Source organism: Cinclus cinclus, chromosome 2 (assembly GCF_963662255.1).
Source record: "Cinclus cinclus chromosome 2, bCinCin1.1, whole genome shotgun sequence".
NCBI classification, from domain to species: domain Eukaryota; kingdom Metazoa; phylum Chordata; class Aves; order Passeriformes; family Cinclidae; genus Cinclus; species Cinclus cinclus.
In genome coordinates, this window is record NC_085047.1 from 20,423,261 (window position 1) to 20,440,776 (window position 17,516).

Consider the following 17,516-nt stretch of genomic DNA (forward strand, 5'->3'; position numbering starts at 1 on the left):
AGATAAGATTCATTTTTTTCAGGACAAAAAATGATTTATAGTGGCTTGAGTATGAGACAACTAAGTATAAGAAAATGTAGGTACTAATGATATTCAAAGCTACCTTGCTTGGATTTTGCACAAGTCAATTAACTTCTCTCCCAAGAGAGATACAGAATCATTTTGATGGGACTGATGGATATTTGTTGGATATTTGAAGTGCTTTGTGATGTATTTGCATGCTAGATTGTATCTCTCCACCAAAGGTGATGGCTTTGGCAGCAATTGCACTGTAAAATTCTCCTTTTTCCTTTTTGCTTGTCCATTCAGTTATGCCGATGTAGGTCTTTTATAAAGCTGTGCTATGAAAATGGATCCTGTTTTGTTGAGGTTGTTTGTTTGTTTTGCTTTTTTTTTAATGAGGATTTGTGGCATATTGATTTTTGTTTGTGGTTTTGCTTTTGTTTTTTAAATCCAGGTTAATTTCTCGACTTGGTTCACAGTGCTGCCTTCCAGAAAGTGGTGACAGCACAACTGGAAGGGCAGTATTTTGTAATCAGGGTTGTGGTAGGGGTGAAAAAGGGGAGGGAGCTTCTTTGGCCCAGCCCTGTTTTAAGACCCTGTGATGTCAGACAACTGCATGGAAATGAAGAGACATTGATTAAAAGAGGTCTTTCTTCTTGTACTCAAAAAGTGTTTCTCAAGAATACTTTGCTTTATGGTCAGAAGAGATTCATATTCAGTTGGCAGCTCTGGTGTTTGAGGCTTTCTGAGTGCCCACAGGTGGGTCATTGGGTAATGTGCTAGTTACAGCACAGAGAGAATTCAGCTTCATCTTGGAGCCACTGGCTGCAGATCTGTGAAAACACTTCTTGCTGCTTAAATTTTTATGGCTTGTCTTGTTTTTTTTTTTTTTTGGAGCAATTTCTGACTTAAAGTACTTGGTGTTAATTTTAAAACATTTTTATAGATCCACTTGTGCTGTATTTGAACCATAAGATCTTTTTCTCTTCTGTTTCTTGGTAACATAATGTTTTGGTACTCTTTCCTTAAGCCTGGAGATTAGGCAGTTGTCAGTTTTTGTTTTGCCTGTCTCAATATCTGTTTCCTAGGGACAAAGTCATCCTGCAGATGGTTACTCCATTTCCATCATCTAGCCCTGCAGCATCCATTGAATCTTACTCAGAAAATAGAGCTGTACGATTCTGTTTCTGATTATTTTTTCCCTGGTGTGGGGAGCACGCCTTCCTAATCCCTGCTTGAAATGCTTACATACAGATCTTTTTCTTATTACAGCCTTACACACTGTCCCCAGACATGGTATTGGCTATGGTGCTTTGGATCAGGAAGATTAGTAGTCTGCTCCTGTAATTTTTGTCAATTCTATTTCTTAATTAGTGGCTTGCAGGAAGTCTTTAAATAACTTGAAATACTACCTCATAATTGATGGATGGGTGCTTTGGTCTCAGATTACCATTTGCACTTCATATTATCTTTTTTGTTTTCCTCCTTTTCCCTCCCTCCCCTCATCCATCCTCCCTGTGTAAGGACAAAAATTGCAAGGATTTCTTCTGAGAAATTTAATCACAAAAAGAATGGCTTAAAAATGCTGAGCACCAAAGTGTTGCTGCTACCCTCACTTGCATCCATTTGATCATTCACTGAAATAAACCTAAAAGGATGAAGGAAAGTGGGCTGGTAACTGCTGTCATTTTAAAATCAGTTAATTCTCCCTTTCTTTTACTGGAAACTAAACATAAAACGGAAAGGGTAGATTTTTAGACCTTAGAGATGCTTGCCAAGAGTTTTGGAAAAGAGGATTGATATTACGATCTGCTGAAAACTATTTTTACATTCTCTTTCACAGTTTAATCGCTCTGATATATGCTTCTTAGTATGTGTCCTTATTTCCCCATAACATTTAAATGAACCATTACATACCTGTCAGACTTTAGGCTTTTGAGCGACTGCTGAAAGCAAAAGTGTCTCAGCCTCCAAATTAACAGCAATACTTACCACTTACAGAGTAGTTGAAATTCCTAGAAAATCTGTCTTACTTGTTGAATTTTAATATGATTGTGTTTGATGTTTTTGTTCAGAGTGCTTGAATCAATGTTCAGATAACTTATTTAAATTTTTCCTTGCTTTGCTGTTTTCTCTTTGTCCGTCAAGGAAGTAGGTGGCTATTCCCACTCAGCAAAATGGAAATACTTGGAAATATGGAGTGGTGATCTGAACAACTCAAGGTTAATTTGTAAATTAATAATTTGACTCCTTGAGGTTCGCTTTCTATTTGTTATTTCATTATAAAATTACAGCTAACTTCTTTCTGTTTAAACAGTTGTTTCAGCTCTCAGCAAATACATCCAGGTGTTGATTTTCTCTGCTTTGAAACTGATCTTGGGAATTGAAACAAAACAAACCTGTTTTGTTGTACAAACCTTATTTTCAGGCAAAAATAATTATTTGATTTTTTTTTTAATCTGTTGGAATGACTGACAAAAATTTTGCTGTGAAGTCAGTTAAATCTACACAGAGGTTATTCCATTAGCAGGGGAAGGTAAGCATCCCTTAATGTGCTTTTTCAGGAAATGTAGCAATTTCATTTCCAGGCAGTGCTGATGCTTCTTACTTATGAATTAATGGTCATGAGTGGCTGCTTCCTTAGTCTTTTGTTAATTAGACAGTTACTGATAAATCATTATGAGTTTAAGACAGGGACAGAAGTACTTACCTGTTAAATGATTATACTTATAAATAGTGTGAACTGTCATCTAGGTTTTGTATTCAAATCTTAGTTTTAAAGACTGAACTTCCTTATTCATAATAGCTTGGTAATTTTCCAAAGGACTGTGTGTACTTATTGCTATGCCCTTATTTGTACTATTCTTTTATAAGCTACTCTAATAGGTGGCCAAGTGGTTAGTGATCAACACATTTCTGTGTATTTTTGAAGGTAGATCTGATTTTTTTTTTTTTTCCTACAGGCTTTTTAGGTTTAACTGAAGAAAATTTTAGTGCCTGTGGAGGACAAGTGTTAGTCCTTTAATTTTTTGAGAATTTGATGTCTGTCAGTATGCTGGCAAGTGGCTACTACAGACACAGTTATTCAGTACCATGCTTGTAATGTGTTCCTCCTGAGATCTTAGGTATAGATCAGCAGGATATGCAGTATCCTAAAAAACAGAAGTGCAGAGAATGTATTTTGAAGGTACTGAGTTTTGGGTTCTTAACTGAGTCCTGCAGTTAAGAATGTGCAGCCTGAATGTAATAAGGTAACTTGTTTGTGTAATTAACATGCTCTAAAAATTATGATTTTGCTTTGCTTGAGTTCTGGCTGTTGTTTTTATCAGTAACTTTTGTTGAAGTTGGTGTGAGTCAAAGTTTGCTCTGCAGAATAAGACTATGTACTCTTTCTGACCCAGGTCTTAGTCAGAGCTCATTTGTGCAGCCATGGATATAGAGTGAGACAAAACAAGGAAGGAGGACTTTTTATGCCGCCTATTGACTTCAGATTTATAAGATGAGGTTGTGCAGGTCCACGCACAATTTCTCTTTTGGAAATTGCCATTGTTCAACTGTAATACATATGTTATTATCCATTTCTATCACATATCTTACGTAATTTATTGTTTTTTTCTTCCCATTGTTTACTGGAAAAAAGTGTTTATGGGCAGTGGACTTTGTTTTTCAGTAGAAGCTGTTCTAAAAGCATTTATCCACAGTTATAAACATTTTGTTTCCTGTCAATCAAAAGTACTTAAAATGATACAAGTCCCCTTGTTATATGAGATCATGGGCCAAAGTTCTTTGCTGAATCTGTTGCTAAGTTATACTGCAGAAATATTTTTTTTTCCTCTGGGAAATACAGGCAGAATAAAGATAAGGGTTCAGTGAACAGGGACTTTCTGCTTACTTGCAAACCTCCTTGTTGATAAGGAGGTTGCAGTTTTTAATTAAAAAAAATTATGCATACCACCACCACCCCCCCGAAAGCTCCAAATTTATGGGTATTTAACTTTTTAGTATAAGAACAATTGTTACAATTTTGACAAAGCGTACAGCTTTTGTGAAACAGAGAAGTTTGAAAGTGCATTCCAAATCTTCTGGACTGATTTATGTTGTATGTGAAGCTGTTCTACCACTAGCAATATTTTATGGGAAACTGACTGCTTGGCACGTGTGTAAAGGACAGTATTGCTTCTTAATGCTTCTGTCAAGCTCTCTCTGTCTATGGAGGGAAAAACATGAAGTTATGCCATAATTTGGTAATCTTGTTTCTTCTTCAGTGTACTTGTGTGATGTATACTGGTTGTCAAATTGATGGCTTGGAGCTTAGATGAAATGTGAAAATTGTATGTGAATATGTTCTCCTGAATTATTGTTTAGCAACAGCTAAACAATAATTGTTTACAGCATACCTGAATGATTGCAGTTTTTCCATTGTATGGGAAAAAACCCTTTGTTTGGACAGAATTACTTTGTGATACAAGCTTCTGAACTTGGTTCACTTACAAGCAAAATTTACAGGAGTATTTTAAAAGAGTTTTAACCAAACATTGTTATATAATACATAACATTTTGTGTGTGATGTAGTGATAATTATCTGAAATGAGAGGGCTAGAAGGAATTGGGAAGTAGTGGGGAGGATAAAACTTGATTCATTATCTGAAGTTAGCAGGCAGTATTATGGCTTAAATTCAAATTCTATGATACATGCAGAAAAAATGCAAACCACACATAACAAAAACAAAAAAATATTCAGGCAATGATGAAAATAATCAATTATTTACTGGTTTTTTTTGTAATGTTAAAATATTTTACCAAGGCAAGTTGCAGTCAAAAGTAATGTGAGTTATTTTGAAAATTGCAATATATAAATGCAATTTATACAAGTACAAGACTAAATATTTTATATAACTGTATTTTAATGAGAAGATACACAGTAAGTGCACACTTGATAACACTAAGCAGGCAAAACTTAACGTTAGTTCCATATGCTGTTGTGTAGTTCATGCACAGATCTTTCCCAAAGTAAAGAGGCTGTTCAAATAATTCTTGCTGGGATGAAAAACAGGATGGGTTGCTGGTAAGGGTGTCAGCATGGATGGGGGTCAGTTATAGATATTACTTACTGTAATTTGTGATTGCCGTGGAAGAGGAGTGGCTGATGGTGTGATAGTAATACTGCTGGTGATTTTATTGGTGGACTTAGTGGGTACGCCATTAGCTAGTGCTGGAGTTCTGTTGTCTTGCACTGCATTGCAGGGGCTGATGGGCTTGGAATTGGTGAGAACTTGGACATAAGGACTTCCTAAATGAATGTGGATTTTGTTATCCTCAGTAGTTATTACACTTGATCCTGTACTGTTAGATCTCTGAAACTGCCATGATGACTGCCTGTCTGGGGATACTCTAAAAACAGCATGCTTGGCTCCCATTTCCAAAGGCTCTGAGGAGAGTGTTTGTTCCTGAGAACTTGAGCCAGGTAAAGCCAAAGGAGACATTGTTCCTTCAGGAGTTAAAGAACCACATGATTCAGGAGTTTGAGATCTTGCAAAAGTAGTCATAGTAATAGGAGAAATTACATGCTCTGGAGTCATGTAACCTTCTCCTGAGTTTGATTTTACAGGTGTTAAGGAGGCGTTTTGAATTATGGTTATTCTTTGCTTTGGTGTGCCACAGTTGGGTATAACAGCTGTGCTTGTGTAGGAGTGAGGGCTTTCAGTGGTAGGACTGGTTATTTCAAGGGTTGCTGTATTCTGTCCATGGTCTGGAGTAACTTTTATGTGAAGGGGTTGGCCAGGTGTATGGCTTAGTACTAGATCTCCAGTCTGTGCACAGTTTCCATTTTGGTTTGTGTGTATCTTTCCATTTTGAGGGTGACTCTCTTTGGATTTCATCCAAGGGATCCATAATTTTTTGTTTGTGGCATTTGCGGTGGATGAGTTGCTTTTGAAAGACACTGTTTGTTCCTCTTCATTCTCACTGTCTTCATAGATCTGCCCATTTATGGCTGTTCGTTCTAAAGGCATGAGGGTTTTGTAATCAGGTGGTTCATTGTCTGCTGGATCTGTTTGGATTTCTTTAGAAAAAACTTGCACATCTGGAATTTTCTTTCCATTGAGACTGGGCCTGATGTTCTTGCTGAAGGACCTGTACCTCTCCAGTTCTTTTGTGAGGCTTTCCATTTCTCTTGCTAACTCCCTGTTTTTTTTTTCTTGCTGGAGGAGTTTCTTCTGTAAGACTGTGTGATCACCTCGCAGGTGACAGATTAGGTCTTCTGTTGCCACATATTCATGAACTTTCTCTTTCAGTGCATCTACTTCTCTGGAAAGGTGACTCGATTTAGCTTCCTCTTCTTTGAGTTTCTTAAAAAGGCTCTCCTGATCGGACTCTGCCTTTTCTGTTAATTTATACCTCACCAATTCCATTTTCACAGCCTCCAGCTCCTCTGAGAGGAGCTTGGCTCTGTCCCGTTCACTGACATATTTTCGTTCTAGAGACTCAAATTCATCTTCAGTTTTCATAAGATCATCTTCTATGGACTTCATTTCATTGAGCTTCTGCTTAAGCCTCTCAACTTCCTCAGAAAGCTCTTTGATTATGTTATTTTCCTGCTGCAAAGAGGTGCTAGATTTAGTACTCTCCTTATGTTTATTTTTAAGAAACTCTTTTTCAACAACTTCCAGAGACTGAAGTCTTTTACTTAGAATATTCACTTTGGAAACAAGATCACTTCCTTTCTCCTCTTCTGCTTTGAGTTTGTTTTTCAGTTCATCTCTTTCTTTTGTAACACTGGACATTTTTTCCTCTGCATCAGATTTCGATTTCAGTACCTTTTTACTTTCCTCCATCAGCTTTTCTGTAACCGACATCACTTTATTTTGTTCCACCTGAAGCTGAGAAGTTGCAGCTTGCAGCTTTTCTTCTGTTTGTTTTATTTTTTCACCCATAGTTTTTCTTTCATCCACAAGCATCACTGTTAAACTCTTCAGCTTTGTTAAATCTTCTTTAAGTGTAAACTCAGTTTTTTCTAACTTGCTTTCAATTGCTTCAAGCTCGCCAACTCTAGCTTTTAAACCATCCAGCTCATGGGACAACTGCTTTGTTAATATTTTTTCTCTTTCTAGGTTGCATTTCAGGGAGTAACATTCCTGTTTACTCTTGTTGAAAGCATCTTCTAGTTTCTCCAGCTCCATAATTCTTTTATTCAGTTTATCAACTTCACCTTTAAGGTTCTTGCTCTGTAATGCTTCTTTTTCTAACTTTCTATTAAGTTCTCTGCACTGATCTTCCATTTTTATGAGCTCTTCATCTTTTCCTTCCATCTCCAGCAGTCGTTTCCGTAATTCTTCTACTTCATTCATAAGTGTGGTATTCCCACACTCTCCCTTATTTAACTTATCCTTTAGGTCTTGAAGTTCTTCTTCTGCTTTTCGTAAAGATTTGTTGGTCACTTCCAGCTCATCGATTTGCTGGCTGAGAGTTGTTAATTTTAGCCGGAGCTGGCGATTCTGACTGTCTTCACTGGTTAGTTTGGCCGTCATTGCTTCTTGGTCTTGGGAAATCTTACTGCTCTGGGCGTGAATTTCAGCCTCCAGCCTGCTGGATCTCTGTTTATCTGCTTGAATTTTTGCTTCAGCAAAAGTCAGCTTTTCATGTGCTTGTTCTGTACAAGTGGTTAGTTCTTGAATTTTTTTACTTTGTTGATTCAACTGCTCAGTGAATCTTTGCTGTTCATCCACCACCATTAAAGCAAAGGATTTCAGTTTAGTCAATTCTTCTTTTAGTTTAGCTATTTTCTTGTTGTTTTCCTTTTCTTTTTTTGCCTGATATACTGTCTCTTGTTCAAGAAGTTTTTTCAATCTGTGGGAGGAAATAATATTGTATTTTGTAACCGTTTTAGTGGGCTTTCAAAAACACACTTGAAATATTACAACTTTTCTGCTGGATGTCCATGGACATCTGCTTGTAACTACAAGTAGACTTCTCCTTGCAGCATCATTCGGAAGTGCCCACTGGCCTTACTTCCTATTCAGAAGTTCTTTTGTAATGAACACTTCAGTATGATATTTAGACTTAGCAACTTCAGTTATTGTGCATCTTTAATTCTATTTTCAACTTCTCATGGCATCAGAGCAACAAAACTATTTCGTTATTCTGCACTGGAACTGCACTTCTCTCAGCTGTTTACTGAGGCTAGGTATGTGCATACAAGCTTTGTTTGGTTTTTGTGTGTGTTGTGCCTTTTTTTTTTTTTTTTAAGCAATGTGATTATTTATAATGCTTGAGAAGTTAGGTCAGTGTAGCCCTCAAGGACAGATATAATTTACAGCATCATAGACATCCTAGCTTTGTTACTTATAAACTATCCTGACATTTTACAATCAAACCTTAAGGACATTTGAGTATGTGAAGGAAACATAGCCACAATGGGCAGTTAGTCAGGCTGCCTAATGTGAATCCCTAAACAACACACCAGAGCAAAATTAGGTAAGTCTGTCCTTAGTGAAAGTGCAGGCCTTGTGACTTCATTACACACAAATGCAGTCAGCAGATAAACAGCTATTCAGTTGTGCCTTTTGAACTTAACAAAGTCAAATGTCTTAATGTGTGCTAGGCCTGGATTTGCAGATACACCTCAGTGCAACCGTGCTTTTACATGACTCTTGAAGGTTTTCATGATGATTTTCCAAAATTAGTTTATGTTAATACTCAGTCTTTATTGGGATGCCACATACTTAATTAGCAAGAGACTTGGGATAAGGTTGTGCTTTTATTTATATAAGATCCTAAGAAACCTCCAAATACCTCAACTTCTGAGGTTCTTTTGTAGACTTTTCTTTGTCAAGGAGATGCTTGTGGAATTCATCTGAAGTATGATAAGGTTTGGCCAGCACATATGCCTCCTTTCAGTTGCATTTTTCTTACAGCCAAGATAAATATATTCTGGTATTAAACAAAAATCTGAAAAGCCTATGAATGAAGTAATAAAGAATTAGAATTTGTATGTTGTTCATAAGAATGGTACAGACTCAGTTGTGTAGATCATGTGAAGGAAATGTCTTGGTTATCAAGACTGTACTTGTACAAAATGGTTGTTTAGGCACCCACTAAAACTTTTTCCCCCTCTGAAATATGACGGCTGTCTAGAAGTTGCTGCTGAAACATAGGATTCCTGTTCCACATTTGTCTATGGTCACTATTGTGATGTCCATGTCCAAGTGGTGAGTCTTTACAGCTTTCCACTGACAAGTTCCTGTTGCTGTCTCCCTTTTAGTTCAGGAAGAGCTTAGATAAGGGCCTCCTGTGCACAGCTTATAATTAGTTGTTGACTGAGTGAAGGCATATATTCCTGGGTAATAGGCTGCCTCAGCAACATTCCCTTTGGAAACAATGTAATTTTCCTGCACAGAGAAAGGAAGTCCTTGCCATTGTACAACTGTCCCCCAGACTTGTCTGATTTAATGGTGATGTTGGTACAGAAATCCATGACAATACAATTTCTTATAACATCTTCATAGTCCCTACTGTTTCTATTTTAGTGCCTGTATGTAGTGAATGTAGTGAAATGCTTTGTGGAAAAATTAACAGAACGGGAAGTAGTCATAAACATAGAAGACTTGAAGCAGTCACAAATTCTGTACAACAGTCAATAACCATAATGGGGGAAACAGATATGAAAATGTAGAAAGGGAGAGGTTTGTGAAATGATTTGAAGGAGTGCTTCTGGTTGACAGAACAAATAAATGGGGGAGGACTGCACCATCTCAAAGGCAGCTTTTTACTGTGTTCATGGAATATAAACTTCTGTCCCCTTTTCACTGCTACTTTCAGTTCTAATTCTTTTTAGTGTAAAAATCCATTTTCCCTCTCCACCCTTGTCTCTGAATGCTTTAGGAGTGAAGTTCAATTGATGATTTACCGTTGCCATAGCTATAAAACCATAACAGAAGCACAACTAACAATTTCATTTGGAATGAACTCAGGTTTTATGTGTGCATGGACTTAAGACATATTCATATGGTTACTTGGACTTACCAGCATTTGATTTATTTTAGCTTGCTTCATGCTATTTATTTTTTTAAGGCAGATTTAGCTGTTGTCATTAATATTTTAGGTAATCAGTGTTATACCTAACACTTTCGTATTAACTAGTTGGTATCTCTCTCGCCAAATGAAATTAATGATCCAGCAAGTCATGCCTCTTAAATTGCTTTGGAAAGAAACTCTTAAGCCAAATAGTAACAAACAATTGTAATTTTCATAGAGATGCTATACAAACTTTTTTATGATTCAAATAAGATAATTGTGCATAAATAATGAATAAAATAAGTTGACAAGTCAAATCGGATCAAGCTTGTGTTGTGTAGGCTATTTGAATGAAAGTTCCTATATTATTGGTACCTGGACTGTTATCTAATGATTTTTGAAAAAGTCTGTTTCTTTGGTCATGCCAAAAGACTTTCTGTACTTAAAAGCGATTCCTTCGTTCAAAAGATAAAATGCAGTTTTAAGATATGAACAGACTCCCAAGCAAGTATTTGTAATGACTGAGATCTATTTAGTTTTTAAAAAATACTTCTATAAAATCACTTGATTGAAGTTAAGAGCTTAGCACAGCAACCAGGAATTAAAGGATTTTAATGTATTTCCAGAAAAAAAATGAGCAATATATTAAGCATGATATATTTTTTGATACTGTGTCATTAAGTTTTTTCATTTGCTTTTGATAACTGTATGCTTAGTCATATATTCCCATATAGACTAAGCATAGACTCCTATTCAACACTGCTGAATAAGTAGTGATTTCTTGGATAAAGATTGATTTTGCAAGAAGTCAGCTGGGAGTCTGTTAATATTTGCAAAGAATTTTCCTTGGCTGCTGGGTTCCTGTTTCGTGGTTCATTCGGTCACAGTGACTGTGTCTGCACATAAGCACTTAGGAATGGAAGAGGATCCTAAAATGTTTGGGGGATTTGGTGTTATTTATTTGTTTGTTTATGTTCTTAAATTAATTGCTTAATTTTGGTCAGGGTTTTTTTTTGGAACCCGAGTTCTGTGGGTCAATGCTTGGTTATGTATATTGTCTGAATTAAGAAGTCTCGTGCTTGAAGAAGTGCTTTTAACTGATAATATCACTTAGTGACTTTGGTGACAGGGTAAAAGTACTTTGTGTTAACTTCATCCAAAATACTGTCTTCCTGAAGAACAGTATCTAGAGTATCTGAGAGAGCAATTTTACTGAAAATACGCAAAGGTCAATAAAGTTGGCTTAAATAAATAATAGTTTTTAAAGAAGAGCAGGCACTCCCCTATCCAATAAAATATTTTTATAATTTTCTTTGCCAGCTAAATTTTATGATCATGTAATTTTGTATTAGGCAAAATTGTAATTTTTGTCATGTATATAATTGTTATATATATAACATTAATATATATTATATTTTATTATATTATATTACATAATGTTATGTCATTGTATGTCATTTAGACAAAGCTTTTACACACCTCTAAGCAGTTGACTTCACAGGACTGCAACAACCCTTTCTGCATTGAAACCAGCAAAAACAGACATTGAAAATTGTTTTTATGAACATGACTGATAGGTAGTTAAAGAGAGTCAGGGCAGTGTCTTAATGCTTCAGAGTTTGTTACAAATTTTTGCTTTATTGTGGCTCAATATTGTAAAACTTGCAATACCACTTAACTGCTCCTTTATTTCCTGGAAGAAATCGCATTTCTCAGCTCTCCTCTGTTTACTGTAGTTGTTTCCCTCAATATGCAGGCTAAAGCTTCTTGGTGTTAATGCCATGCATTCAATTGTGTTGTTTTATTTTTCCTTATTTTTTCTAAGTGAATATAGCTTCAGCTACACTACATTATATTTGGGAACATAATGACTGTATTCTCTACAAGATTTCAAGACTCCCATAACAGTTCATTGTCCTGGTGTCATGTCATAACATTTTGCCTTTAAGAGGGACTTTCCATTTTCCTGGGGTGACCTGAATTACATGGAGATTGTTTAAATTATGTTTTTACAGAATTTTAAGGGGGTGACTTTTCCTTTCTGTTTCACAGAAACCAAAGAAGGTACGGGAGCTGAGATTGCAACACTCTTTTTTTTTAATTTTTGTTTAGTTTGTTCTGGAATTAATCATTATTCTTTGAATAATAAGAATAAAAATTAGTATTTTTTGTTTGTTCAAGCAATGTTGTAGTGGCAACTTTAGAAAAGGCTTTCTTCTAAGGAGGCAAGTGAAATAGATGATTGTTTGTAAAGGCCAGCTTTTGTACTTCTCACTGAAGTGTTGTGGAGTTTTTAATGTACATATGGTAAATATCTGTATCAGACCGTTCTGCAGAAATGATAGTGATTTTTAATTTCTGTGATTTTTTTTTTTTTAATAATAAAAATCCATATTTTTAACTAGGTCATGCTCTTCACCCTTCCCCAGATGAAAGATATGGTTTATGAGAGGTTCTACAGGTTATTACATGAGGGAGACTTCTAAAGGTTTTGGACATATGCTTGAATTTCCCCTGTTACAAAGCAAATAAAAGCTTTAAGCTGAAAGCTTTTAAATGTGGATGAAGTCATGCCGCTTCCTTTGAGGCACTCTTCTCAGTTAGCAGTAAGACATGGTCTGGCCTTTAATAAGAGAAGAAACATGCTTCATCATTTCTGGTAAATCTTAAAAGTTGTTGTAATTTTTTTTACACCAGTGCAATAACATATCTATTATTGCAAGAAAGCCATTCTGTGCCTTCCACAGTTCATTGAAACAAAATTTTTGTTTGTTAAAGTATTTCTGGTTTTGGGATGGCTATGCATTTTTTTTAAAAAAACTTTTATTTTTCTTTGCCTACAGTTCTATTTATCGATGTATAGTTTCTATGAAGACATATGTTACAGCTTTTTTTATGGTTCTCTATTATCTTTATTAATGCTTCTTTTTCCCTGTCATAAAGAAAGTCAAAAGCCTTTGAAATTACAGCAGCAACAACATACCATAGCTGTTGTGTAATCTGCTGGCTTCATCTGAATCAGTCAGCACTTCCCAATAGAATGTGAATACTTTTTTTAAAATTTGTTTTCCATTACATTAATTTACATCTGTAAATTGCAAAGAATTCATTTATGCTAGGATGCAAACCTCTGCAAAGGGTGTCTCAACTGTAAGAGACTGTGTAAAGCAAATTTCCCAATAAGGAAGTTTATTTTATAAAACTAGAACTTTTAATGAGGGGGCTGTGAGTACTATCACAAAGTAATTATCATTTTATCTGATGCTTAAAATGCTGGCTTGCTTTACGAGTCTTAATAGAAATCACAGAAGATGAATGGTATTGCCAGTTCTAGGTTAACGGGCAAAATTTTGCATGGATAACCAGATATATTTAGCTGTGGTGCTGAGTAAACATGTGTAGATTATACATGCTTTTAAAAATTATTTATTCTGGAACACTGATGTTGTTTCTGACCATGATTTCACATCTGCTAAGCTGTTGAATATTCTTACTGGTGATACAGGGATATTTGCACTCAAAAATGTTATGAAATCCTGGATAAATTTGGTGACAGAAAATGGTATGAGAAACTTTTAACAAATTCATATTAGTTAATTTAAGATTTAAGACTGGATTAACTTCCAGTTCAAATAATTATACTTCAGCAATAAAATTCAGTTTTGTTTTATTATGAAACCTCAGTTTAAGAAAAATTTTTCTGTCTTGAATTACATTCTTATCTGGATGTTCTTGAAAGTCACCTATCAAAACATCAGTCTTGTGTAAAAAGTATTAATGCTTTCTGTGGCAGTAAGGACTTGAACATCAGTGTGATAATTACTAATTCTGATGTTCATTTCTAATCTACCAGTGGCAGCCATCTACAGTGAGATTATGACAGGAAGATGGGAGTGGAATTTTTAGGTGGCAGTGAAGAGGACACTGTCCTATTAAATTGTTGGCAGGTTTTTGTTTTGGTTTGTTTTTTGATTTGACTGTTTATCCTGAAAACGTTTTAAATGAACACTGACCTGAGAAGACCACAATATTAATGAGCTTTACTTGAAGTTAGCCTTAAAAACTCTGGGTCCCAGCATTCGGCTTATTAGAAAACATGGCACAATGAATTGTGAGCTGGACTCTCATGTGTCACTGCTTTTGAGTTGCACTGTGCTTTCTTCTTCCCTCTTTCTAGATTTAACAGCTATTTCAGGTATTCTTTGAAGTCATTATCTATTACTGTTGGCATTTCATTGCCATATGATTGTGCACACAGCATGACTTAATCCTTTTCTGTTCTGGATCTAAATACCTCAATAAGCTAAACAGCTCACAGGAACAGCACTTAGGTTTTGTTAGTAATTCGGGATTTTTTGTACATTACATTTATACATTTTTATACATAGAGCATATTCACTACCTTCTCCTTCCCCCCCATCACTCTCAATGTCTCCCACCATACTGCCTCTAAAGTCAGAAATAAAGCCAGTAATTTCAGATGCAACACCAGAATTTGGAACTCCTCAGACTTACGTCAGCCAGCAAATTATAGTTTTGTACATGGAAAGCTTTCTGAAGGAAATGGAAAGATGAACCACAAGAGATGTGGTATGACGATCCCACCCTTGTGTGTTTCATTTGTGTAAGGCAGATACTACTTCGCTATCACTGCTATCCTATGTTTACTGGTGATGGAAGGGTAAAATTTGGAGGTGTGAGTTTTTGTCTTGGCTGTTTACTCTGCATCCTTCAGTTGACTGGGGAATTCGCAGAAGTTCTGATTCTCTGAATGTGTCACACTGAGCTGAAGCAACTAAGTTTGAAATCCTTAAGTCATATTTTTACACTTAAATTTAATGATATTGTTTTATATTAAGAGAACAGTCTGAGTTTTCTTTAAGTCATTTCTATAGATAAATCCTGTTAATTTTTTAAAAATTCTGCATGTAATATCATAGTGTGTAGATTCAAGGTGGACCCCTTTTATGGAATGTTTTTAGGGGGTGCACAGGTGGGAAAATAGGTGCTATTCTGGTATATGATGCACCTGAGGCACCGCTGGTGCTGCTGTCTTGACCAGAATTGGGCATAATTGTGCAAGGATCTAATTTATACAAACTTCTTTAAACATCAATTAGTTAATATTTTTGGTATGACAGAAAATGGCTCTCAGCCACATCATATTACTCAGAGGAGACCAGTTAGTTGTAAATGTCATTTTCCCATAACATTTACAGGAACTGGATGTTCTCTAAAACAATTTTAACACACTTTTTATATAAAAGTAAATGTCTGGGGCTACATTTTCATCCATGGGCAGAGTAGGCATTATGCCTATCTTTTATGCTAATCATGGCCTTATATTATCAGTCATCAGCAGTGGTGAAATTTAGACCTTTCTATACTGCCATGCTCACTTATTCTTTTGAACTGAAGGCATCCTACTCATGTTGCGAGCCCTGGATAATCTGCTCAGTGGTCACTTTGTTTCTAGACAGGTGGAACTTGTCTGCAAACTCTATTATGCACTCTTCATGCTCAGTGTACAAGAATTCATGTACCTAAACTGTGATTTAAATGACATAGATTAAACATGGTAAGTTAAATAAAGATACTTTAGTACTGAATGGCACTGTTAGGGAAGACTGAGAGTTTGCCATTATTTGTAGGAATGAGGCTGGTTGTAAACAATTAGACAAATAATCCTCAGAAAATTATAGAGGTGATGTCACTGCTTTGTGGGAGGATTCAAATTCCATTATTTCTTGAGAGTTCTCTTCATGCCATAAATCTTTATTATATACATACATCCTCAGACAAAAGTAAGTAAGCCCTTTTTCTGGTATGCTTATTTCATGAAGAAGCTTTGTGTGTTTAATAAACTCTGAGCGCTTGAAACTGGGCTTGGGTGGCATCACATTTCTTCTTTTTTGTCAGAAAGCTTAAATCTTAATTGTTACTGCACATTTAGTTTGCAGTATTTAAGTTTTCCTTGATGCTAAGTTGCATGAAGCAGTGTAGTTGAGGCTTTTATGAGGTTTGCTAGTACAGTTGCAACTTTTTCTGGTAGCCAAGACTGTAAATAATAATGTTAACAGCAGTAGTGTTAAAATCAAACGGAAGTTTAATTTTGAAGCTAAATATGCATCTTTTCCCATAGACTTGATAATGTGGGGGTGTCCATTTTCTCTAAGCACTTCATGTTGGAGGCACACGTGAGAGAGATGGTAACAAATGCATTGTGACAGCGTCAACTAGCTAAACTTCAAAGCTGCAAGTGATGAAGAATCCTGCTATTTTCCTGGTTTGCACTCTGTGATATTCGGAAATTGTACTGAAACTTTTTCTTATGTATTACAAATTGTGTCTGGGTGCAGTTCTACGTACTCAACCTCTATAGGTCTGGTGACTTGACATGGCAGATAATTCATTTTCTTGCTATCTGTTGTAAACCTGCTAAATGTTAGGAAGTTGTATTTTATTTTCTCCCAGTAGGCCTCTGGCAACACAGACCTGGGAGCACTTGATGAATTATCTAAATGTACAATGTCAATGCATGTTTTGTCTAAAACATGTTAATCCTGAGCAAAGGTGCTCTGGTTCAGCATTTAAGTTTACATGGTTTCTTCAAACTGATCCTCTTCATAGAGACACATTGTTTTAGACTACAATGTAGGAAGCTACATTGGAGACCTAAAGATGATAGTTAGAAAATTTTTTTAATGGTTATAGTTCTAACCAAGGTTTACTTCACAGATTTAATTCACAGTTCAATAGCAAATGATTGTTAAAGCAGCTTCTTCACCTGTGATGAATTGTTTAACTGAAGAAAATCTTTTACTCTCAGGTCTGTTGATTATGATGTGTTGAAGTAGGATTTTTCCATTTCTGTGCAGCCTTGGCTGTTCACTTTGTTAAAGATCATATACCCTGCTTTAGAGTAAAAGAAATTGGGATCCTTTACTTGTATGTCCACTCAGAGTGCCAGTAGCAGTGTTTAAGATGATTGTGGTGTTTTGGGATTTTTAGCTACTTGCATGTGTGTTCAGCAGTTGGAGTAACTTCCTTGCTTTGTAAAATAAATGTTTCTCCATTTTGTAGGGAAAAAACTCCTAAATCATTGGAATGAAAAAAGTAGATTTAACTAGTTCTAGCATTTAGGTGATGAATGATTTCTTAAACTCTTTTAAATTTGGTCTGAGCACTTTTCCTAAAGCTAAGAGAGATACTTACTTTTTCCATCTTAAGTTGTTTTCCAGTGGTTTTTGCCTTTCAAAAACTGTCATAGGAAAAGGCTTTTTTTAGGAAAGAGCAGGGTCACGTGCATGTATGCTTCCCTTGTCCCTTCATATGAAGACTTTGTGTTCCTTGTTCTTTAAGGAACTTGAATTCAATTGAACATTCTGTGCCCAGTTAGAGTACCCCAAACTGATTTATAACTCAGTATCATTATGTGACATTTGGCTACATGCCCTACCTGATCTCTTTCCTTGCCCCTCGGCTGATTATCTGTGGTATTC

At 35.8% G+C, this 17,516-nt stretch overlaps 2 protein-coding genes across 2 annotated transcripts in view; one reads left to right on the top strand and one right to left on the bottom strand.

The window, feature by feature from the left end:
- CMSS1 (cms1 ribosomal small subunit homolog) overlaps nucleotides 1–17,516 on the top strand; it is a 226,152-nt gene that overhangs the window by 13,493 nt on the left and 195,143 nt on the right. The gene's annotated exons all lie outside the window — the stretch shown is intronic.
- The window catches only part of FILIP1L (filamin A interacting protein 1 like), a 61,559-nt gene continuing 49,136 nt past the window's right edge, over nucleotides 5,094–17,516 (bottom strand). Inside the window, exon 4 of the mRNA XM_062512313.1 lies at nucleotides 5,094–7,848. Within this exon, the coding sequence (XP_062368297.1) occupies nucleotides 5,094–7,848 (2,755 nt within the window). The remainder of the gene's footprint in view (nucleotides 7,849–17,516) is intronic.